Raw genomic sequence first — 23,657 nt, 5'->3', positions numbered from 1 at the left:
AAAATGGCCTTTCTTGTCTGATTGCAGCAACTACTGTCATGGTTTTCTTCTTGAGATAATTTCCTATCTGCCATCCCAGGCAAGAATTTGGGCAGTTGTCCTGCAAGGAGGAAAGCTAGGACTTTCAGACCCTGCATAACATTTGCTTAATAATTAGTCATCTGATCCCCACAACTACTGCACCTGATTATCAGGTGCCAGACAAGATGCCCTCTACTCCAAATTCCTTCCACAATGAATGCATTAATCTGTATGGGCAAGAGAGAATACTTCCTCCACGTCAGTTTACACCTTTGCTGTTCCTCTTCTTCTGCTGGGTACGTCCCAAGCAGCCACGTTCTTCCAACCTGTGAAGTGTCCAGGCCTGGCTGCTCCTCATATCTGCTAGAAAGTGTAAAACTGCACTCCAAGTGCCAAGTTCTGGCTGTGGAAAGTGAGTTAATCCATGAGTTTCTCTTTCTTCTTGCTCCTTCCCAGCGTTTTGCTGGTAGATATGATCACTCTTATTGCTTGTGGGTAACGTGTCTTACCCCAAGTATTTACCAGTGCCTATAGCCAGGGCAGACACTGGGCAGGGAGAGGAGAGGCATTATTATGACCTCTCATTTTACAGCTGGGGAACTGAGAAATAGAAATCCACATTAACAGGAGGAGCCTGGAGAAGAGTTGAGAACAGAAATTGTTGTCCTAGTCCGGTGCTTTGACTGCAAGATCAGCTTCCCCCTTCCTTTGGTAACTGATGAGTATCAAAAGATTCAGCACCCAACTGTTGATGTGTTGCTAATCTGATTTTCTGATGTGTGAAATGCTTTCTCATTACAGTGAACCCTGAGAAGGTGGGATTTTGTTTCCTTTTATCATTTCAAGCAAGGTTGTCTTGTCTGTTGTTTTAATATTTTAGGTATCCGATCTTAAAAGTGATGTGAGTGGAGGGCTGGAATAGCAATCCTTTTCATGTAAGTCTTCCAGGCTGTAAGTGGGGCTTGTGTCTGCAGAAATGGATAGATATCCTATAGTAAAACTGAGTGTCTTGGCTTGTTGTGGGTTGGAAAAACAGTAAGAAAATTTGGGCAATTGAAAAGAGATGTTGTAGCCCCCTGGATGGGGATTGATTTAAAAACCAGAGGGCTTTAGGATCTTGACTTGTGTTGGCAGCAGATGATTGCAAAATGAGCCATCTCCCTTTTGGTTACCCGTGCCGAGGCACTTTTTGTGGAAAGATCTAAAAAACAAGATGCAGTTAATTGACCAAGTCTTTGAGGATAAAAAAACTTCCGGGGGGGGAAAGGTAATTTCTTCAAGAAGCAAAAAAAACCTTTACTTTTTCTTAAAGCAGTTTCAGAGGCACCTAATCTAATCTTTCCAAAACAATTCTCTGGCAGCCAGGGCTCACATATTTTAAAAAAACAGTGTAGAAAGGGATGTATTGTGACAGTTTAATTTGTTGCTGAAATACGGTCACCTCTGGGGTAATTCAGAGCAACCGTGGAGTGGATGATAAACCTGTTCAGGACGGGAGGTGAGTAAAGGGAGGCTGCTCATATGAAACCGCCAATGGAAGATGCCCATGCAGAAGTATAATTCCTGGAATTTAGGTTCATCTTCTTCCTCCTTTGACTTCCTTTTATTTGACTCTAATGGAGCTGTAGCCTGTTCGCATCTTCTGAACAGGGCAGTTGTTGCTGAGTCCTTGCATGTGTCCTTGCTGTGGCAGCAAGGGAAGTTTTGGTGGTGATTCTCCCAGGCAGGTGGTAGGGAAGACCCTCTGGTACTGGCCAGCTTTAGGGATGAAATGGATGCAGAAGAAAAGGTGGAGGATTACAGCATGTAAGGTACAGGTCCCTGTACCTTCTAGTCCCTGGCTGGAGAATTCTAAAGGCCCAGGTCAGCTAGCTGGATATTGTAGTCACCAATCCATGGGTGCAAATTGAGCTGTGTAAAGCTGGCCTGCAAGCTCTACTGTTTTAAAGAGAAAACAAGGCAATTGCAGGACGCTCTTGAGAAAGCAAAGGAAAGCCTGCCCAAGTTTTAGAGGAAGATGTACAATTTGAAAAGAAAGAGGTATGGAGTTGCTTCTGTAGCCCTGTTTAGGGTCCTCAAGAAAAGCGTTGTCTGAAGTGTGCTCCTTGTGAAGAGGTGGGAAGCTGAGTGCCTAGCAGAAGGCTGGGCTTTTTCAGAGCATGCTACTAGGTACATGTTTTTTGGCAAGCCCTGCAATTGTGTTGCAACAGGGTTACAAGGTCTTGTTCAAATTCTGCTGAAGTTGGTTGAACTATGTTGACTGCAGTGACCGTGGGCTAGCAGGCAGTACAGCATCTCTCAGGTCAGTTCAAGTTTTCATCTCCTTTATTTTGAAGTCTGCATCTAGAATGAGTTTATTCAATTCACAGCTTAGAGCAACTTCAGAATAAAACCCAGGGAGGAGAAAAAGGGAAAAAAACAACCCACCACCAACAAAACAGGTCAAAATAATCAAACGGCTTGTGCTATGGAACTGGGATGTGACTGGCAGCTGATGCGTGGAGGTGGACAAGCACCGGTCGTGCTTTCTCAGCATCACTTGCTCTTCAGGGGCAATGGGAGCAAGTACCTGTTGGGATTAGGACGCAAAGAGATAACGTTTAAAATCTGAGGCAGGAGCCTGCAAACTCTGTGACAGTTGTATGCTGGGGTGGAAGAAAAAGCTCTGCCACCAGTAAGTCACCCTTTCAGGGAGCTAATTTGAAGTTCTTGTTTTCTTCTGAACCCTTCAGTTAGTCCTACTGTGGGTAAATGTCGTGCAGTCTCTTCCATGCTTGCTTTTTTTTTCCCCCCCCTATTTGATTTGAGGGCCCTTTGTAACAACTTATTCCTCATTCATCCTGTTGTCAGGGAGGTTGTTCTGCCTGCAGTCCCTGTCTGAGCTTAATTTTCTTATTTTCTGTAGCACAAGGGCTGATGGCTTCACAAATCTTAGAATAACTCCTCAATCTCTCCCCTGGCCAGCCTAGCAGCATGACAGCTCCATTTAATGTGCGCTGTCTGCTTTGGCTTCCTGCCCCTAGACTCATTATTTTGCATTTGTCTGCATCAAACTCCAGCGTTGCCTGCCCCAAAGGATCGTATATCAGAAGTCATGAAAAAGAGAAGAATCCTCAAGGATGGTCTGTAAATCCCAAGTCTCTCCGCTAAAAGAAATGTGCAAGTCTGGGTGTTCTATCCTTTCCTCTCCCATGTCCTTGCCCCAGCCCTGCTGTGTGCATGCATCCCTCCCTGCCTGTCCTGGTGCATCTCTTGATGGGCATGAAGTGAGCCTCGTAGGTTCTCTGGGCAATGCTGTTCCCACAGCACAAAGTGTTTGGTGCCTGGGATGTTTCCCTTTCTTCTCCTGCTGACACAGAGGCAGGTCAAGACCCGCAGCTCTGCCTTCTCTTCAGCCAGCCCCCAAAATGACTTGGATCCACTTGGAATATTGTTACAGGGAAAATATTGTGAAGTTTTCTCGGTGGTAGATATTTCAGGGCATGGGCCTCTCATCTACCACTTGAAGTGTAGTGTTACCTTCAGGCCTTGGGGACTGGAAGTGCTTTCATGTTAGGTGCAGTGTGAGATAGTACCTCTCTGAAAAGCTTAGTGCAAGATGGGGAACATCAGGGTGCAATTCACCTGTCCAGATGTTGACATCTAACATCCCAGCCGCTTACCCTCAGCCCCCCTATATAGGCAGCGGAGGAAATGAGCACTTTCATCTCATCCTAATGCAGATAGATATCTGAAACAGCTCAGACAGATCGTGCCTGTCTCTTCTCATTGATGATAAAGAGGCTCTGGATGATGGGTTCTCATGGAGATGTCTGTGTTGTAGGTGAGGTGAATCCCACCTTGACTAGCTACATTGAGCAGGTTGGGGTAGCACAAAAAGAGAGCAAGACAGTGTTGAATGTAGTCTGTCCTTGTCTTGGCTGCGTGCTGTCTCATTTGCTAAACCTATGTGTCTTCCTTTGCTCAAGAAACTACCCTTCATTTTGGTTCCTTGCTGGCCAAGAGCTGGAGGGATGTTATCCAGACAGCAACTGGAAGACACAGTTAAACACCTCTCAGAAGTGCTCCTAGCAAAGGTGCTAGGACAGAGCTCCAAGCCTGTACCAGCTCTGGACTAAGGGGCATTTTAAGCAACTGAAGGCAGAAAGCATAGGTAGGAATGGAGCACTTTTGTCCCTGTTTCATCCTTTCATACTGAGGCCAAGCAGCTGCTAGCATAGGTCAGGGGTTACTCGGATACTTCTCAGGAGCTCCTGACCTTGTGTGTGTGCCCAAACAGCAGTCCTGTTGTATTACAGTGGGGAAAGACATGAGACCTCTAAATTTGGAGCTGGGACAAGGGCATGGGGACTACAGATTGTGGATTAGCAAATGATAGCAGCAGGAGCCCTGTGGTGCCTCTACTAGGGCTGCACATCTGGGTGTTCCAGGCTTGGTGGGTAAAACCCTTTCTGTTAGGGGAGAAAAAAGCTTTTTCCTAACACTGAAGCGCTATTAAATGCTGTAATGGGGCTTTGGGACTGATGGAGCCAGTTTCTGTAGTTTTGTATCCCACTTGAGCTGAACCTTCACGGTTGCTCTGAAGACCCTGGTGTAGCCTGCAGGGAGCAGGTTGGAGGAGACCCAGAGCTGTTCTTGAAAGAACTGGAAGAACAAAGCTGAGCTGACTGGAAGGAATAAGGCCTCGTAGCCCGGGGAGGATTTTCTTGACTGGCTGAGTTTTCCCCTTTGATTGGGAGCACTTGTTCCGTCATGCCTTTTGCTGGGGAAGAATTAGCCCGGTGGCAGAAATATGATGCACCGGGTGTTTTGGGAGTGAAAAACCTGTCCACAGCAAGAGCCTGCAGAGCTTGAACTCAGCCTTTGAGTCCCTGTGCTGGCAGCTGGTTGCAAGCCTGCTCGGCAGGGGAGGGTGCCGTGCCAGGCTCTTTACCCTCAGTCTCATGCCTGTGTAGTCAGCATTAAATCCTAGGACCTCGAAGAAAACCAGAGTCAGTTTTATACCCCACTTTTTGTTACTGAAACTCATGCTATAATTCCCATCGGTTCAGATACCCATAAAATGGTGGTTAGCTCTGGAGAGTCTCTGGAAGTCTGTGTGCACTACAGTCGCTTCAAACTTTGCAATAGCAGGGAATTTATTAGAGGAAAAAATTCTGGCTGACCTAGGTGGGAAGCACACATACCATGCTACAGAAAAAGGCAAAAAAATACCTTATATTCCATTATATAGTTTATTTCCCTCACTTCACAATGCATCTGATCTCTCCCTGCTCTCTCTCCCAGCTACACGTGTCTACCACAAGCTTTTCTACTTTCCAACTCATGCTTCTAGGGGACGGAGAGGGCAAGGGAGAGTGTATGAAAACCTTCAGGAGGCTTTTAATTCAGGAAGGAAGGTATATCGGGGCCTTGTAGTTAAGGCTCACAGTGTGTGTTTTGCTCTGATACTTTCCTTGTTGTCTTTCCCCTCTGAACTTTGGTGTAATCAATAGCATCCGTGTTTGAAGAGCGTCCCAGCAGAGAGGCATCTGGCACAGCATCGGGTCCTTGCAGCTCCTTGGCGTTTCTGCTGCACGTAGCCTCTTGCCTGGTCAACAAGTGCATTGTCAGTGGCACTGAACAGGGAGTGTGCGCCTGCCCCTTTTGCCTGCTCACCCAAGGTAATTCCTTCTGTTACTCCTTCCACATGGCAAAAACAAGTCAGAAAGGGGGAGATGTTAACGCAGGGTTTTGGTTTGCAAAATGATACCTGCAGTGCCTTGCTGTGCTCTGTTACTCATGTGCAAAACCCTGAGCCCAATCCACAAGGAGTGGTATCGTGCTAGTACTGGCTTTTTGCTGTGATCAGCCTGCTGCCAGTTGGATGTGCTCCAGCAAAACGGTGCTTTTTACTTGTTAATTTTTGCCACTGACAGTATGCTCACTGCCTTGTCAACAGGAGGCGGTTCATAGGTCTCTGGGAGATGTGCATCGTCGTCAGTCAGCTGTTTGCTCTCCTGGTTGAACAGGCACGTGTACGGGTCTTTGAAAGCTGGTGGGAGAAACCAGGATCCATCAGTCTCTTTCACGAAGGTTTTGTAACTATATGACCTTCCTAACTAATTTCCCTATTTCCCCAATAATATATATATGTGTAACTAAATCTAGGCAGACAAGGCTATATCAAGCCTTAGGCATGGAAAATCGTGTAATATGATAAAGTTGCCTATTGTGTCCAGGGTAGAGCTAACCTCGTCGCACCAAGAACTTCCTTAAGATCTTAGCTTTAGGGTGGGAAGACAACTCTCATCACAGGGAACCCCAGTTCCCTCCCATACTTCACCAAAGGCTGCTTTGGTTTCTGATTCAGCTCTGCAAATACCATCTAGTGGCTTCAAACTGGATATGAAGTCGGCTGGTATTATTTCCCCTGTGAAGGCTAGAGCGAGGGAGAGAAAATTAAAGCAACTTGTCTTAACCTGAATCAGCATTGCGGAGTTGCGAGCGTGTCTCTGTAGAGCCTAGTGAAAGGTCCATGCCTTATCTGGCTTGATACTTTGCTGGTTGCACAACTCGCACATCCCATAGATGCAAATATTTTCCTGGGGTTGGCCCCAGTTGCCCAAGGAGGGTGTTTGTTCAGATTCTTATGCTTTGCAATTAATACAAGCTTGCAGTTAATATAAGCTTCTCAACTCTATGTGAGAGAAAGAAGGGGAAATGGTGCTAGGTGTTTTTTTTTCCCTTCTCCCTGTTGTTGTTCCTCACCAGCTGGCTACTTTGAAACGAGCACATTGTGTTTTTTTTCCTTCAGAAGCAACGTGTCGTTGCAAATTCAGCTTCGGAGAGGTTGTGGGAGCTTTTGTCTGCTGGTGTTGCGGCTGCTGCAGGCAAGGCCCAGACAATATGGAGTGCTGTGGGTACCCAGCCTGTGAGCTGGGTCTGGTCGAAGTGGATGCCAGCCCAGCCAACCAGCATGGTCCTTATTCCCTGGTGCATTCCCACACTTGCTCAGCGGCGGCTGGGAGATGCTAGACCTGCCTTGCTCCTTCGTATTGTCGCCCAGATCATGCAAGAGCAGCAAAGTTCACACCACAGGATGTTGTCAAAGGAATCTGAACCTGGTGCATTGCAAATCAATATCTTTTCTCTGCTTTGTTGAGCTAAGGCAGCATTATCTCAAGAGGGCTGTATGAAATGTGCTTGTCACAGCTGTGCCAGGCACCGACACAGCTCATGGAGATATTCATGCACGTTCACTCCTGAGCTACTGGATGAAAATTGGCTTCTTTAGAGGGTAAATTCCCTCCATTTTAGTACAGGTTCAAAAAAAGGTATCCAGTTTAGACCTGGAGAGCATACTTCATCTTTAGGTATAGCAGCAAAACCTTGAGTAAACCTCAAAGTTTGTGGTTCATTGTATTTTCTAGAGTACTCTCTGAACTTACTTTTTTGTGCTCTTCAAGAGCAGCGATTCCTTTGGTGCTGTAGAATAAAAGAAGCACTTGCTTAAGTGGAGGAGTTGTCACCCTATGAAACTCAACCTGGGCCATCAGCTGTGTTTCACAGGGATCTCAACCGATCACATTGATGTCGTCTTCAGACCTTGCAGCCATTTGGAAGTCTTTGGGGGGGGTGGAGAAGGCCAACTACGTGAATTTTTGTATCTGGTCAGGGTTTTTGACTGTTAGCTTAAGTCAGATTTCCTGTTTGAGTTGACATAGTATGTCCTGAGTTTGATCAAAAATACGTGGAAGTAAGGGCAAATGAAGCCTGTGGAATGGCAGCCACCACTTGAAACAGCTTCTTTATGGTAGATCTCCATTTGGGTAAGAAATACTAACTTCAAATACACTTTTTTTCAATGCAGGTGTTACACCTTCTCTGTCTTGTCTTAGCTGTGCAGGTGAAAGGCAAAAATCATTATATGAGGTGATAAAATATTTGTGATTAGCAGGGGTTTGAGTCCAGATCCTAGACCCTAATCAGCCTCTGATGGAAGGAATTAATTTGGAATGAGACCTTTACCCCAAGTTTTTAAGAATGTCAACTTACCCTCACAATCCAAACTCCAGCTTTCAGAGCTCAATGCTTTCCTTGCTGTTGGAGTATGAATTTTCCTCTTGTGTTAATATACTCACTTTCTACAAAATGCTGCAGCATCTCTTTTTGCTTAAGTAGTGTTTCAGGTTAAAGCTGGCTGGTTTGACATGCAAGCTGGTGGTTTTCTATGGGCTTTTTCTGTTTTTTCAAAAAGCTTTTTGCAAACATTTGATTCATTTTTTTGAATTTAATTTTATTTTTACAGTTGAAGTTCCTGTGTGGGAACAATGAGAGCTATGTAGGAATCGTACCCACTACACCACGCCATGGCCTTGAAGGTTCATTGTAGGGACACATGGTCCTCAGGGAGTAGCTTTCTGAAAATAAGAGGATTTAAAGGCGAAATCAAGCAGCAGTTTATTTCCAGTTAGGTGTGAATGACGTCCAAGAGTGAGAAACTGCTGTGTGTGCCTTAGGAGCCCTGAGAAACAGCACTGGTGAGCTCTGCTGCTGTCAGATGAAGCAGGGAGGCTTTATCAGCATATCACTGCTTTCTGAAATCTCACCTGTGGCTTGTCTCTCCGCCAGGCTCCTGTGAAATCATGTGATCACATTTGAGATCTCACAATACTGGCAAGACTGTAAAAATTCAGAGTTCAAGCTTAATCTCTGAATTTATTCTTCTAAGGAAGGAGATTTTGTCTTACCAAGGATTTGAGGAGAAATGGACCCATAAAGTAGAGCCCCTGAGTGCAGATATTTGGTTGGTTCTCTGCTCCCTTTAAGAAAAAAAAAAAACAAACCACCAAAACTCTGAAAGAGCTGCTTGTTCAAAAATGAAGACTTTCTGTAGTTGTTCCTGTGACTGTTTCCTCACGGGGATCATTTCCATATCTTATGAGTAATTTTTGAGTCCAACTCTTAAGCTCACAAGACAGATCATGTCGTGACAAGAGCTAGGAAGTTTGCATCATCTGATTAGACTGGATCATCTTCAACAGTGCTGGTTCATGTCACCTGTCTGTTTTCTTGCTTGCTTTTTCCTAACCACTGGGGGGAAGGAAAAAAACCCCAAACAGCCTTGTGACACTTAGCATTACTCAAACACTCTTGCAGTCTTGAATGGTCAGCCAGGCACCATGGACAAATTTTGTGGGTGTGGGTGAGCAGAATTGGAGAGGAACCCCTAGACCATGCATAGGATCAGGCCCCTACCACTTGAACAGCAACTTCATAGCTGTTACGATTCGTATTTATAGTAGTAGACCAAAAAAAGCCTGAAGGTGTGAAAAGGGATGCAGCCACCACTCTGAGCAAGCACATAGACCGTGGTCTTTTGGTGCACATCCCATCTCTATGTCCCACCAGCCCTGCCTGGAGCCTCTTTAGTGGTATTTGCCGTAGCCCAGGAGATAGTTGTATGAGGTTTTTGGTGCCCTGAGGTCCAGTTTTCAACCCCCTTTCCAGAAAGCATGGCTTATGTATCAGAGCTTCAGTTCTTGTGTCTTTGCTGGTGTTTGTGAGGGCAGATGCTGAATACAGTGGTAACCAATAGAATAAAAGGTCAGGACTGATTTGCTGGTGGCTGGGGGGCTGATGGTGGCAAAGGGCGATAGTGTGAAATGCTCCCAGCAATTGGTGATTTGCAGTGATGTAGGTCATTTAACAGATCTTCCCAACCCCGCCCAATCTAATAGCATATAGAAAATATAATAAATTGTACTTATAATAATAAAGTTGTATTATTATATGCTGGGGGATTGAAGGCAGATGCTTGGATTTTTCCCAGTGGGCTGAAGGGAGGTTCAGGTTTTGTTTTGTTTTATTTATTATATTTTAAACCAAAGCCAAAGAACCATGAGTCAGCTTGATCTTTGCTGCAGCAGTTCCTCTGCTGTGGTCCCCAGGCATTGTCTAACAGACACCTGCACCTCCACTAGGATGGATGAACCCAGAGACTGCTATGTAACATGTGCAGACTTATTTTTGTCACCCCCCCCCTCGCAGAAACTCCTCAGGGAGGCTCTGTGTGTCCTTAGGAACCAGTGGAAGGGGAAAGGAGGGGATGCTTTGTGCTTCTTAACAGAGGGTTCTGGGAAGACACTCAGCTGCTGATCCCAGGAGCAAGTTCTCTGGGCCAGCGCCCACCAGCACCATGTGCAATTCCTCATGGCAGCCAGATCTCTAGGGAAGAGGAAACAACTCAGTCACCTCCTTCCTTCTTCTGCTTTATGATTGCTGACTTTTATAGCTGCTCTGTAGGCATGCTCTGTGCCTCCCTGGCTGAATGAAGGTGTATTTTTAACCCTTCCTTTCCCAGGAAATGTCAGTCTGCCTTGCTACTGTCTCAAGATGCTGAGGGGGATAAGTGCTCCAAGTGGGCTAAGGTTGAAAATTAAAATAGACCAAGTGAGATCCTCAGCCAGTGTTGACTGCCTTGGCTTTAGTGGCTTCACTGCAGGGACGCTACTTTTTACCCTTTCCTTAATGTGATCCTTCAAGGCTAAATCTCAGTTTTGGGACTCGCGCGTTTGGTTCTGACTCCTCAGCTTGGGCTGTCCTCTCCCTTTCTGTGGGAAACTAAAAAATCCTGCACCTTGTCCATACTACACATGCACAGTGGCTTAGGGTTGTCGGGAGAAGTCAGCTTTGAAGTTCTAAGTTTGCCTTTTGTGGTTATGGTTTTTTCAGGCCAAATACAGAATTGTTTGCACGAGCCTTATAAAGACCAAGAATAAATCGAATCAACACTACTGTGTTTCTTTTTTAAACGTCTCTGCAATGTGTGCTTCCCCAGCATTGCAGAGTTGTGCTTCGGCAGCAGGATCAGGAAGCGTAAGAGGCTAGTGGGAGATGGCTGGACAATGGGAAAGAAAATGGGAAGCTGTATATACAAGCCTGGTAAAAAGAAGTGATGTTTATAGCTTGGGGACCTCATTGTGGCAAGGTGTTAGGGAAGTCACTGGCTTCAGAAGATACAGATTTGAGTGTTGTATGGACAGCAGGGACAACCAGAGTTAAAAGGAAAAAAATTCTCCGAAGTGGAAACTTTGGTGTAGGAGCCCCCTTTTTTGTTTGCAGATCATCTGGCAGGATGAGACCCTGCTCTGGCACCAAAGATGGTTTCCGCTGGAAAGAGTAAAAGAAGGTTTTGGGCTATGTGAGAATCCCCTATAACATCTTTCATGCCTGGCCATCGCTTACACTGCCCTAATGAAGTTACATTACAGTAATTAGTGTATTACAGTTCAAAGTTCAAAAGTCTTTTTTTTTCTTTCTGTCTGTCTTATGTGTGTGACCTTTTCTTACTGCTGTGTGGGGTTTGCCTGGGGAGTTTGCTGTGCAGAGATTGATCTGTGATGGAGGTGCATTGCCATGCCTGACAAAAGGATGCTTCATCTAGAAGGGCACCTGTGGGCTCACATTGCCCTGTTTTACTTTCCCCAAGCTGTGACTCTTCCAGCTCATGCTGCAGACATTTTGGGCTGTACTTTGCATGGTCTCTTTCTTTGTGTACTCTCAGGAGAAAACAGGTGCTGAAGAACAGGGTGAAATCCTGTCTGTGGTGTTGTAAGCACCAGCTGTGTCTGGTCACCAGGTACCTGCCAGGGTGGTACAAACTGTGGGCAGGTGCTGGTCTCTGGCTGACTTCTCCTCCTAAAGACATTCTCTCTCTAAAGACTTGAAGGTTTTCTTCTTTCTGTTTGCAGTTGGGAGCTCGTGTCCAAGCTCCCTTGCATGTTTTTGTGCATTCACTTCTTCCACAGTGAGTTGTTATCCCTGAAGCTCAGGGCATGGTGTGCTTCCTATCTGTACCTCTTTCAAACAAGAAATTCTCATTAATGTGACTGGAGAGAGCACTTGCTAGTGCTGTCATGCTGGTCCAAGTGAGGATCAGAGCCCTGTGTTGCCACTTTCTCCATCAATTGTTGATCTGTGTAGAGGAACACCTAAGTTGAGTCAGAGGTAGGGCAGGGTCTCCGGAGCTTGATGCCCACATCAAGTGCAGTGCTAAGCCCAGATCTGGATCTGTTCATTGCCTCTACCGGGGATGTCCTGAGGGACTGGGGATCAATTGAGGGATTTCAAGAAGATGTAGGTACACCTAACCTTTAGGCACTATCAGAGGGACCTCAACCACTCTGCTGTTCTCAGAGGCTTTGCTTATTTGTTCATCAGCTTGTCAGGCTTCAGTGTTGAGGTGGAGCCACATCTCACACAGGCTTGGTGTCTCGCTTTTCTGTGGTTTCTTTTCAGTCCTAGTGTGCCTGTGGATGCTGGCTGTGAGCCCAACCAAATCCTGCATGTTGTCATTGCTGTGGACTCCCAAGGAAGCTCTGGAAGGAAACCCCCCCTGCTTCTGCTGATTGTGCAGGTCTGCCAGCAGATGCTGGAGGCTGCGACGGAGGTGATGGAGTAGGTGTTGTGCTCCTGTCCCCTGCATAATCAATCGCAGCCATTGATGAGAAGCATAGTCTTGTGGCAAAAGTTCAAACGTGGGGGAGCAGAAATCCCCAGCTTTACCATAACTTTCCTGTGTGACCGTCAGCGAGTCACTTAATTGGTGTGGGTTCCTCATTGCAGGGTGGAGTTACTATTTCCTTGATCTGTTACGCCGTGTGTTCCCGGGGGGTGGGATATATGAACCTGCGTGGAGGCTACTCGGAGTTGAAGAAGCGTGTCTTCTGTGTCCATGCTGTGACGCTTGCAAGACAGGCAGGATGAGTCCCTGTGCAGTGTCCCTTTGTTGCTCCAGAGCCAAAAAAAGGAGATTCCTCCCTTTTCAGTATGGAGAGCTGTAATCTGAGCATCTTCAGTCTTATTTGCAGCAGGTCTGTGCTGTGACAGTGATGCATTTAAATAACCCACCCACAGCAACATTGCTTGGGTTTTTTTAAAATCCAGACTGCTGCAGAGAGGGGACATGAGCATCACATTAACAAGGCTATTGTGGCTGAGATGCACAAGCAGCAAAGTGAGGTTTGGGTAATCTGGGACCCAAACTTAAAGTCTGCTGATCCAAACTTAAATCTCATGCCTTAACCTTTGGACCTCTCTGTTTCTATCAGTGTTGTGTGATGGTTGCTCAGTATTGCACACACAATGCATTGGTTGGCTCTGCCTGGCTTCAGACCTGATCGTGACAAATTCATTTGCTTTGGCTGTTGAAGGGCTGGGCTTGGAGGTCTTCTCCAGACCTCTCTGCCAGCCATGCTCAGTGTCCCCATCCCTCTAGGTTGCAGCTGGCTGGTGCTACAGCTGCTGGGTCCATAAATCAGCAGTGTGCCCCTGAATATCTGCTGCATAACGACTGATGCATATTCATGCTTGTGACGGCATTGTGTCACCCTGCTAATAACATGTCCTGGTGGGAAGGAGAGCAGGGACGGGGTCCCAGCAGCAGGTGCCTGCTCCCTTCCTTTTATCTCCTCTTCCCACTGCCCCCTTGTCGTTGGCTCCCTAAGATGCCCCATTGCTTGCTTTTCTAATGCATTTTCCCCAACTCCTTCTCCCAGATTTGCTAAAGTGAGCCCTGCAGGTTTGCTTTTTGTTGTGCTACCTTCTTCCCCTTTGTCCCTGCTCTGCTAATAAATAAGGGTATGTGCCTGCAAAGGTGCTGCAAGGGCTAAATGAATGCAGAAGGATGATCGTTATATTTGATCACATAAATTAAATGGCTTACTAATAAAGGAAACACTCTAGAAGTATCTGATTTTGGCTGTTTGGGGTCACTCAAGCTGTTCCTTTGAGCTCTGTCTCTGAACGAACTGTATGAGCAGCTTTTTATCAGTGTCCCATTGGGAATGGAAAGGCAAGAAGGAGCTTTTTGTCTCACGTGAAGACCGCGGATGGGAAGTCACATTGCCTGAATTTAGTTCCCAGCTTTACCAGCCATTGATGACTTTGGGCTGTTCCCTTGGCTTGTTTGCATCCCCTTGCCTGTCTGTACAACAAGGAGGATGGTGTTTCTGCTCATGCATGGCCACCAGCTGCAGCTCTAGCACTGGGAGCTCCATCTCTTGCAGCTTGGTGGCAAGATCTGAATTTGTCCCTTCTTATGGTGTTGCAGCAGAGAGCCAGGTGGATACGACCTGCTGTAGAGTGATGGCAGGACTGGTGGGTCCCTGGAGAGGCTGTACCTTTCCCCGGCAGCTTGTTTGCGGCTGTTCCTTTCGTCACCAAGAGGACCAGGCAGAAGACATCAGGTACCTTAGGAAACCAGCCTGGAGACAGCATCTCTTGTAATCCCACCCCATTACTGGGCAGCATTTGCCCCAAAGCCTGATGTTCTCTCTCCCTGTTAATAGCTGTAATTACAGATATGCACTTACACTGGCGCTGCGTACTCGTCTGGTCCAAGTTTCTACTTCATTCCGCCTTATATCTTGTGGGAAAATCAATACAATTTGGTACTGAGTCTAGCAAGTCAAGAGATTGCTCAGAGCCTGGGTTCGTGGTTGCCTACCACACATTTTAGCAGTTATAGTTATTGTCTATAATGTGGGTCTTGTTTTAAACTTTCCTGAGTACCTGTCCATCTCTTCATATGCTCACGGTACATCATGCCACCTTTCACCCATCCCATTTATGTTTATAGATGGGATTTTAATGCAAAGGAAGGTTAAAAGCTGCCTCTTCTCTTGAGCTCCGCCTTGGCCTCTCTATTGCGCAGAGTATGTTCTTCATTTGTTTATCTGAAAAAGGCTGGGAGGCCTGGGAGAAGTCTCTTTTTCCAGGGCAAGGTGGAGAGCTGCCAGCCCAGGCGGGGAAGCGTCTGCCTCTGAGCCACCTGCTCGGCCCTGGGAGGCTGGAGAGGAGATGAAAGCGGAGGAGCCCTGGCAGTTTGCAGTCTTCTGTATCTCTGCAGTGAGAGCTTTTCCTCCCCCACACCGTTTTCCCACATGCGTTGGCAGAGTCAACACTAGGTCCTAAGTCCTGACTGCAAGATAAGAGCTCAGTTTTTATTCAATTGTCCCCTGCTGTCCCAGCCTGCTTTGTGGTGTGTTCATGCCTTCATGCATCCACCTTTACCAGGCTTTCAGACAAAACTCCAGTCTCCTCTTTCCTTATACAGGCTACTCTTGCTCATCTAGAGTCTCAAACAACGCATAAGTGTTAGATCATAAATCACAGGCATAACTTAAAAACTGTCTTTGATTTCTTCAAACTGCTGGCCCTGCCAGATGCAGACAACTGGTGTTTTCAGCTAGTGACTTAGGTGCTAGCCCAGGTGGTCTCTCCCATCTGCTTGTGTTTTTTTTTTTAAGGGTCTGTGTTCAGCAGTGGGGTGGGACGTATCATTTGCTTGCCTGTTTCTTTCAGACCTTTCCATGGACTGGCAGCAAGTAACCTGCAGAGCAGCATGCTTTCTCTCTGTGGAAGTTAGCTTGGAAGATTGGCTCTTCTGCAGAGACTATGGTGGGACAGGCTCCTTGCTTTCAAGGAGAAGGGTAGAGTGGTGATGGTGGGAGGCGAGGATCCCACTGTGACTTGCAAGCATGTCCCAGCACCTGCCAGAGCTTCCTGATGGTGTGCTTCTTCCCATGCCATGTTCATGATGCTCGAGACATGGGCATGAGCAGTCCTGGTTTATAAGCTCCTGAGATAAGGGGCCTGCTAATCTTTCTTTGGAGTATAGTAATTTTGGTGGCCTGTGTTGGCTGGGGGGGCAATCCCTTCATCCAGAGGGAAGGCTCTTGGGTAGCTAGTTTGTTCTTTGGGTTTATTGCATTACTGACGTGTAGGTTGTTTGCGGTTTTGGGTGGTTTTTAGGCATAGCTGCCTACCTGTTGTTTTTCTTAGAGTAAGCTGGCAACAAAGAACTTTATTAAGAATATTTATTATTTGAGAGGGAAAGTAAGAACAGCGTAGCCGGACCCACTTACTGCTAACAATGATTGCGCAGCTTTGTCTTTTACTCAACTATCAGACTGAAGGAGGAACCAGGGAACAGAAAACAGGCAGCAGCTTTGGTGAGGATGGTACTATCTTGTTTTCCTTTGTCCTTCCATTTCTTCTGGAGAGGGAAGACGAGCAGGGACTTCACAAGCCTTTTGTGGTTGGGTAGTCTCTGGCAGAGGGGTTGTGTTGCCAGAGGTGCTTCAACTGGAAACTGTGCAAGGGCTGGGCCCAGTGCAAGGACCCGTCCATGCCTGTTCAAGACCTTGTGCAAAGCCATGGCTTGCACCTTGCTGCTGGGACATGTTTATGGCCGCTGTGTAGAGGCAATCCCTCTCTTCCAGACCTGCCTGTGCCTCAAACCTGCCCGCAGCTTTCTGCTATTCTTCCTCCCAGGTTTCTCCTTGAATGTGTGCCTGTGTTTTGAGCCTCCTACACGATGTCATTCCTTACCCCTTTTCTTTTTTTCCTCTGGAGCAATATTTTTGTGCTCAGTCTCTTGGGACAGGCTGCCTCTTCCTTCAGATCTTGAAGAGCTTGCAGAGGATGGAAGAAGTCATTCTGTTCCTCTTAGGCTTTTTTCTTTTTTTCCCTTATAGAAGACACTTATTATCTCCAAGTCGTTTCTCCAAAGCAGGGCCACCATTTGCAACTTTTACTCCCATCTTTGGCATCCCTCTCTCTTTTTTCATCTCTGGGCTGCATTGTCTGAGTTTGGCTTGCTGGCTGCATACCCGCAACAACAAGCATGTTGGGTTAGATTTGCAGCCCACTTTTTAATTTAAAAAGCAACAAATAAATTAAAATGAAGCATTGCATAGGCTGTGATTTGTAACAGAGCATCAGCTTGCCAGCCTCATTTCCCTAATCTCTTTCAGGCTGGGCAGGCCACAGAGAACATCAGCATGTTTTGACCCTTGAGTAAAAACAAAAGGTGGCATTTTACACCGCTGGAGAGGTTCCTTCAGTCCTTCCAGAGGCTGTATTTTGTGATGTTGGTGACAGTCTTGTGCATGAGCAAATGGAGGAGCCTGGACAGTCACCGGGGTGAGCCAGCAAGGTTTGCCTTGTCAATGTTCTAAAATCACTGAGTAGGATTCCTGACTTGCGGGTGTGGTGGACTGCTGGTAAAAGGCTGAGGTGACCATTGCTCTCCTAGAGGACTGCAGACCACTTGTGCCTGCAGGGCATCTCTGCCGAAGGGAAATAAAATCACTCTGTGGCATTTGTGGCTAAGGGCTCCTTGGTTCCTGTGGACAGGGCTTTTGGAGGAAAGGGCACCCAATCTGAGACGTGTCCAAACAGATTTGCAGAGGTGAAACTGACTTCTGATGTCTTTAAATGCAGAGATTCCCAATGGACAGATAGAGGGTAAATGTTCAGTAATGAACAGTTGTAAAACTTCTGTCATGGCTGGCCTCAGTATGGCAGTGCTGTGCAAGAATCTGTCTCTTGGCTTGTTTAGTTGGCTTGGTGCCCATCCTGGGGGAGAAACAAGGTGAGGGGAGGAAAGGGAGGACACAGAGAAAGCTCCTTCAGTGGTCCTGTTGGAAGGGTGTCAGAGCCTCCCTCATGGTGAATGTGTTGGGAACCCACTGCAAATCCCTGTTGCTTGACACCTGAGCTTTTCTTGAAACTGTGGTGGTGTGATGGGATGTACTGATGGGGGCCAAGCCCCTTGAGTTCCTCACCTCTGCTTCTGCCCAGTGAGTTTCTGGAGGTTTCACAGTCAGGTCCCCAAAACCACCTCTCCCCCTGCAGATGAAGCTGTGTGCTGGAGAAGAGGGACCATGAAGAAGGTCAGGTTGTTCTTTGCAGGACACAGCTGGGTCTCTGGGTAGCACCTGTAACCTTGATGCCTACACCTGCTTTAGGTCTTAGCCCTGCGAAAGCTTGCGCCAAACATCTCGGTCCTCGCTTCTGCGGGCAAAGCTTCCGTGCTGCCCAGCATGCGCAGGCAGGGGAGAAGATAAGGAGATGTGCCTTCTGCCCTCACCTATACCTTCATCCCCTCCCTGCAAGACAAAGGTAGGATGCTCGTGCCCACTGGGGCTGGGCGCTTGCTCTCCTAGCTTCCTGCACAAGGCTGGCAGATGTTTCTTGTTTACTGGAGCTGTGTGGCTCTGGCTACTGGGCTGGGAGCAGCTGCTGCTGCCAGGCGGAAGCACTCGGCGAGGCTTTCCTAGACAGCTTTGAACAGGAGCCAGGAGCCCTCTCGCTACAGGAGAAAATCCACAAGGTCAGGAAATACAGCAGCGGCAGCTCTGGCTCCACACTGGGGCTGTCGGCTTGGCATGCGGACCCCAGCCCTCCTCTTCCTGGACGGTGCTCCCGAACGGCTTTCCTCCTCGCCGTCTTGCTCAGCTGTTTGACAGCCCTGCGTGGCTTTTGGGGGTGCAAAGTTGAGTGCTGCGGAGGTGATAAATTTGGATAGGCAGGGAAAACACCAGACGGCAACCTGGGTCAGGCTTTCAGATCTTGAAGAGCTTGCAGAGGATGGAAAGCACTGTTCAGGTGATAAATTTGGATAGGCAGGGAAAACACCAGACGGCAACCTGGGTCAGGCTTTCAGATCTTGAAGAGCTTGCAGAGGATGGAAGAAGCACTGTTCCTGCTCAGCATGGGACTGGGAGGCTGTGCTTTCATGTTTCTCTTTGTTATTTTGTGGTCAGCTCTGTCTGGGCTCTGGGTTAGCTGCTGAGAAATAGAAACTCTTGTTTATCCTCCTCTGGAAATCCTCGCATCAGGACAAGCTTTCACAACAACCAACAGGCTGTAAACCTCCGTCCGGTGTGTCCCCAGACTGAGTGTGAAAACTTGGGGTGTCTGTTACTATCTCTCTGGCAGGAGCCTCACTCTCTTCCCTGCCTCTGTTTTTTAGGAGAGCCAAAAACATTGTCTTTGGCTGTTCCTTGAACCAGCCCATGCGGCGGTGGTGATGTTCATGTGGCGCTGAGGAACAGCCTCCCCTGCGTCGAAACCTGTGCGTGCATCAATGAGCAGCCTTGCTCTTGCCATGTTCAGGAGCAAAGAGTGTGATGGGGAGCTATGAGATGGTGTTGGTAAGGTCAACTTAGGGACAAGACCAGCTGCCCAACTCTAACAAAGCTTGGTTATATGGAAATCCCCGCTTTCCCCACAGCCTTTGGCCAGGCTCCCTCTCCTGTGGCATTTGCACATGCTCTGATGAGAAGTTGGGTCTGCACGCTCCCTGTGAAGAGCTTGCATCGTGGATCCTTTTGGAAAGGAAGCGAGCTCATCTGAACATTGATTTTTAGCACACGTTAATTCAGACAGCTCTCGCGCCCAGAGCTGTCCATGATTCCCCACACTCTTGCTCTACATTAGGACACATTTTGCAGCAATGGTATGAAACAGTTGGGTGGGCTGCAGAATCTCTCCTGCCATTGCCGGGGTGAGGATGGTATGCAGAGCGGTGAAGAGGTGCCAGCACCTTCTAGGTACGGTGTGAGTGAGCAAACACCAACGTTGCAGAGTTCTTGTATGTAAATTGTCCATGTGCTGGCCGTGAGTGGTGGAAAGCAATAGCTTTTTTGCCCCCCTCATTTTCCCTGCCTCCTGGGTGGGTGCAGAGCAGGGAGACATGGTTCTGTGTTTCTCTGGAGGAGCCAGAGCTCAAAGCTCTGGGCTGGGGTAGTGATGTGCAGGGCTTGCTGGTGTGTGGTTGCCCCTCCGCTGTGCAGCAGAGCTCAGTGGCTCAGCTGGGGTCTGGAGCAGGGGAAGACCCTTAAGCTGCTGTGGGTGACTGCCTCGGCCCCCACCTCCTGCTGCAGTGTGGACCAGCAGGCTGGTGTGGCTCTGTGGCCTGGGGGTCTTCTGAAGGGATAGGCCAAGTAGTGCCTTCCACTGGGGTGGGCTTGTGGGAGGACCCCCTCCTCGAGGACTCATGTCTTCTCCTCCCTATACAGAGTCCAGGTTTTTCTCACTGCCTTAGCAAGTCCCATAGACTTGGGTGGTTGTGCAGTTTCTCTTGAGCATCATCGCGGCAGCTACTCCATCATCAGTACTAGATGCAGAGCAAGGTCCATCATAGCCACTGTAGGCCTTTATTTGCAGCCGCCGTGTGTTTTGATAGGGGTTGCAGATCTCCTTGCTCTGTATGAAAGATGAGAGCTGGTTGCAGAGTTTCTTCAGACCCTCAAGACCCCTCTGTGTTTAGCTGTGAAGCTGTTCTGCTGCAGGAGCGATCCCCTTCTGGCCAGCAGTGTTGGTGAGACAGTCAGTGTTTACTCCTCAGTCCCCATTTCAGCCTGTCACCGTCCCTCGGTGTAATTGTCTCTTCCCATCCGAGAGAGATGAGAAGCCTGGGGTGGGGCTTTCTCTTGTCCCTGAGAAGTAGTGTATGTGAGAAATTCATATATGTGAAGGCGTGCATTAATGGAGCAGAGCAACGTGCGCATGGTCAATTAGTGTGATCACTTAGATTGTCTCCTGTAGCCTTGCTTTCAACCTGCATCTCTTCCTTGGCCGCCAGAACAGAGGCACATCGGACTTTTCTGGGAAGCAGTGGCACTTTCAGATATGGACCTAGGGTATCACATTATTTGCACCTCATTTCCCCCACCATCACCACTTTTCCACCATGCGCAACGACCTTCAGCTTCTCCAGCTGTGAAGAACGGCACAGCAACCAGAGGTCCCGCTTGGCATCATGTTTGTGCTCTGGTCGCTCTTTTGCACCCCCTCCCTTGCCCTTCTTCAGGATCCTGGATGCTGAGAAGGGCATGATCTTTGTTTGCCTTCCAGCTACCGAGACAGCAGCTCAGAAAAGGGCTTTGGCAAGAGGCAGTTGTGTCTGACTGCTCCCAGCTCAAGTGGGTGATTGAACTGTCTGAGTGGTTTCAGGTTGCAATCCGGTGGGGATTGAAGGCAGAAGGTTCTGGCCTCCTTTCCATTAAATCTTTGCCGCGTTAGCAAATGCATCAGATGAAGACTAGGTCTAGAGTGGCCTTTGCCAGCACAATTTGTACCAGCTTCCAGGGTTTCGGGAGAGGGGCTGGCGAGGAGGGCGGAGTGATTTAACTGTCCGGGGGGGCGGGGGAGGGTGTGGGGGGGGGTGTGGTGTCTAATCCCCATGCAATGGTGTTGCAGGCTGCATCGAATGGCAACAGGCCAGGAGAACGGTGAGCTTGTCTTCCCGCTACCCGCTGCGTTTCGGGTTGCTTCCCCAGAGCTCGCAGATTACAGCTGCGGACAAGTATCTGACCCTGGGGTGACGTTCAGTGGGCAGGGGTTGCAGTCCAGTGAGGGTGGATTTCTATTTAAACTTTCAGGGTTTTGTAATCTTCCTGAGTTAAAGTTCCTCTTTCTCGGTGGAGCTGGAGCAGAAATTTAAGGGTGGGTGTGTGTGTGTGAATTTTTTCCCACTGAAGGGCCGTGGCAAGTACATGCTGCTGCAGAAGTTGTGGTTTGCTCGTCCTGACCCTAATCATCATTCCCAGTTAGCACCTTTCATGATAGTGTCTCTTGCTCCCCTGTGGGGCATGCCAGCTTCATCTTTTGGGAGCAGCAGTGCCCCTTCTGCAGTCGTCCGGGAGGCATCATTAGCTGGAAGATGGGCAGAGGGTGTGGATGTGCCACCATCTCAAACCTGCCCTGTGGTTTGAGGTTTAACACAGCCTCGAGGGTGAAGACATGGAGCTAACAGTGTATTTGGGGGGGCTGGGACTTCTTCCCCGCTCCCATGGGCATTGACATCCAAACCACATTGGCCAAGGCTTTCAAATCTATCTAATGATTTTGGATCGCCAGCTTGAGATAAGGCAAATTGGAGACAGTGCTGAGCACTTCTGGAAAACGAGACCTCTTAAACTGGTTACTTTAGGGTTTACTTTTGATTTACACTGCCTGTACCTCTGGTTTTTTTATCAGTAACACTCCCTTACCTCTTGAGGTTTGCTCAGGGAATATGTGAAGTTTGCACGCAGACCATCAGGCTGAAGGATTGCAGCATATCACAGGATAAACATAGGTTTGTATCCAGTTTGATGGATTATTATTATTATTTTGCCTATTTTAAAGTAACCTTCATTACTAGTGGAGAATATTAGGTTAAATAGCTCTGGATGCTGCAGTTCCATGCTGTACTTTTAGACCAAGTTTCATGGTTGTAGGTGAGGCTATCTCACATTTGAGACCCCAGAGCATCGGACCATAAAAGCAAAAGAAAGGCAGTGGATCGTGGCAGCATGGTACAGGGCGACAGACGCAAATAAGTGTAACTTTCCCTGGCCAGATTCCCAGGGTAGTCAGCGTGCTGGGTGGGAAGAAGGTAAGAAAGCCCTTGACCCTTGGGGCACACAGGCCATCCCACCATCTCCCCATTTCCAGGCCAGGCTTGCCAGGGTGGTACATCTGCAAGCTTGAGATGAGAGACCAGGGTGGTCCTGGAGAGAATACCCTGAGGTGGCAATTTCATGGACAGCTTCATAAAGCTACATTAAAAGCATGTTGCATCTCTGATGGTAGCTTTCTGGTTTTCACCCCAAGGAGTGAGGGGTGGCTCCTTGCCATCCAGAATAGCAGTGAAATGGGTTTACCTTGTCCCATCCTCAATCCCTACTGAAGTCAAGCAACTTAAAAGACTGTTAAAACCTTAAGGGGTGCGTCCCTTCACCTCTGCCTTGCAGAATTAGGTGTCTCTGTTACAAGGTGCTGGATCCCAGACCTCGGTGTCTCTACCTCACAGCATTTGGGTGCTCCTGGGACGTGCAGGAAACATTGAGAACACTCAGTACCCGAGGAATGAGCCTGTATTTTGCAGATTTCTGACTTTCCCAGCAGAAAAGGGGGGCTGACTGCTCAGCCCTGCTGCAGAGCAGGCGGTGACAGGGAGGGACCCCCTCTCCTAATGCAGTGGTCGTGTTTCTCCTTGCAGGTGGTGGTGCTCCTGGAAGTCCTGAGCTGGGGTCAGCTGGAAGATGACCGAATACAAGCTGGTGGTGGTGGGAGCTGGTGGTGTCGGGAAGAGTGCTTTGACGATACAGCTCATTCAGAACCATTTCGTTGATGAGTATGACCCCACGATAGAGGTAAGTGGCTCTGGGCATGGGGTCACTCTGTCTCCGTGTTTTCCTCTTGCTCTTCTCCACCTTACCTCCAACCCAGAGCATGCTTGGCTTGGTTTCAAGTCTGAACTTGAGCAGGGATGTTCCTCTGCTTTGCAGAACTATTCTGAGTCGCTGTGCATGTGTTCGAAGGTCGCAGTGACCAACTTGTGCCTCCTGTAGAAGGACAGCAGTGTCTGCTGGAGAGAGACGGCGAGGGAGGCAGCAGAAGCAGGCAGGGCCAGGCAGGGGCTGAGAGGCAATACAAAAGTCCTTCTTTCTGATGAGATGACAGCGTAGGGAGGGGTTAAAGGTTTGGGATTGAAGAGCCATTTTATGCCTGTGCTTCCATTTATCCTCCTGTGAAATCAGAGTAAATATATTGACTTCTCATGCAGGATGTTTTGAGATTTACTGATGAAATGGGTTTTATCAGAGCTTGGTCGTATTATGTATGTCCTGCAGTTTGAGTGAGATGTGCCGAGCAGCTGAACCGTTGTGGTTCCCAGAGTGCTGCCTCTGTTCCATTGTGAGGAGTTAAAGGTTGATGTATGGGTCTCATAGTCAGTTGGGATGGTAGCACTGGCCTGTCTAGCTCAGCACCCTGCCTGGAGAAGCCGGCAGGGACTCTGTGCTCCTCTAGGC

At 48.1% G+C, this 23,657-nt stretch overlaps 1 protein-coding gene across 2 annotated transcripts in view; it reads left to right on the top strand.

Moving 5' to 3' along the window:
* The first annotated feature begins 318 nt into the window (after positions 1-318).
* HRAS (HRas proto-oncogene, GTPase) overlaps positions 319-23,657 on the top strand; it is a 33,395-nt gene continuing 10,056 nt past the window's right edge. Inside the window, exons 1-2 of one of the 2 annotated variants that reach the window (XM_009276007.2) lie at positions 319-433; positions 22,844-22,997. In XM_009276007.2, coding sequence (XP_009274282.1) covers positions 22,887-22,997 — 111 coding nt within the window. In that variant the 5' untranslated portion in view covers positions 319-433; positions 22,844-22,886. Of the gene's footprint in view, positions 446-22,843; positions 22,998-23,657 lie in introns of both variants that reach the window. The other variant, XM_009276008.2, reaches the window with a different exon arrangement.

This window comes from Aptenodytes forsteri, unplaced genomic scaffold (genome assembly GCF_000699145.1).
Source record: "Aptenodytes forsteri isolate BGI_AS27 unplaced genomic scaffold, ASM69914v1 Scaffold17, whole genome shotgun sequence".
NCBI classification, from domain to species: Eukaryota; Metazoa; Chordata; class Aves; order Sphenisciformes; family Spheniscidae; genus Aptenodytes; species Aptenodytes forsteri.
The sequence above is the reverse complement of the archived record's forward strand: the minus strand, read 5'-3'. Positions and strand labels throughout refer to the sequence as shown.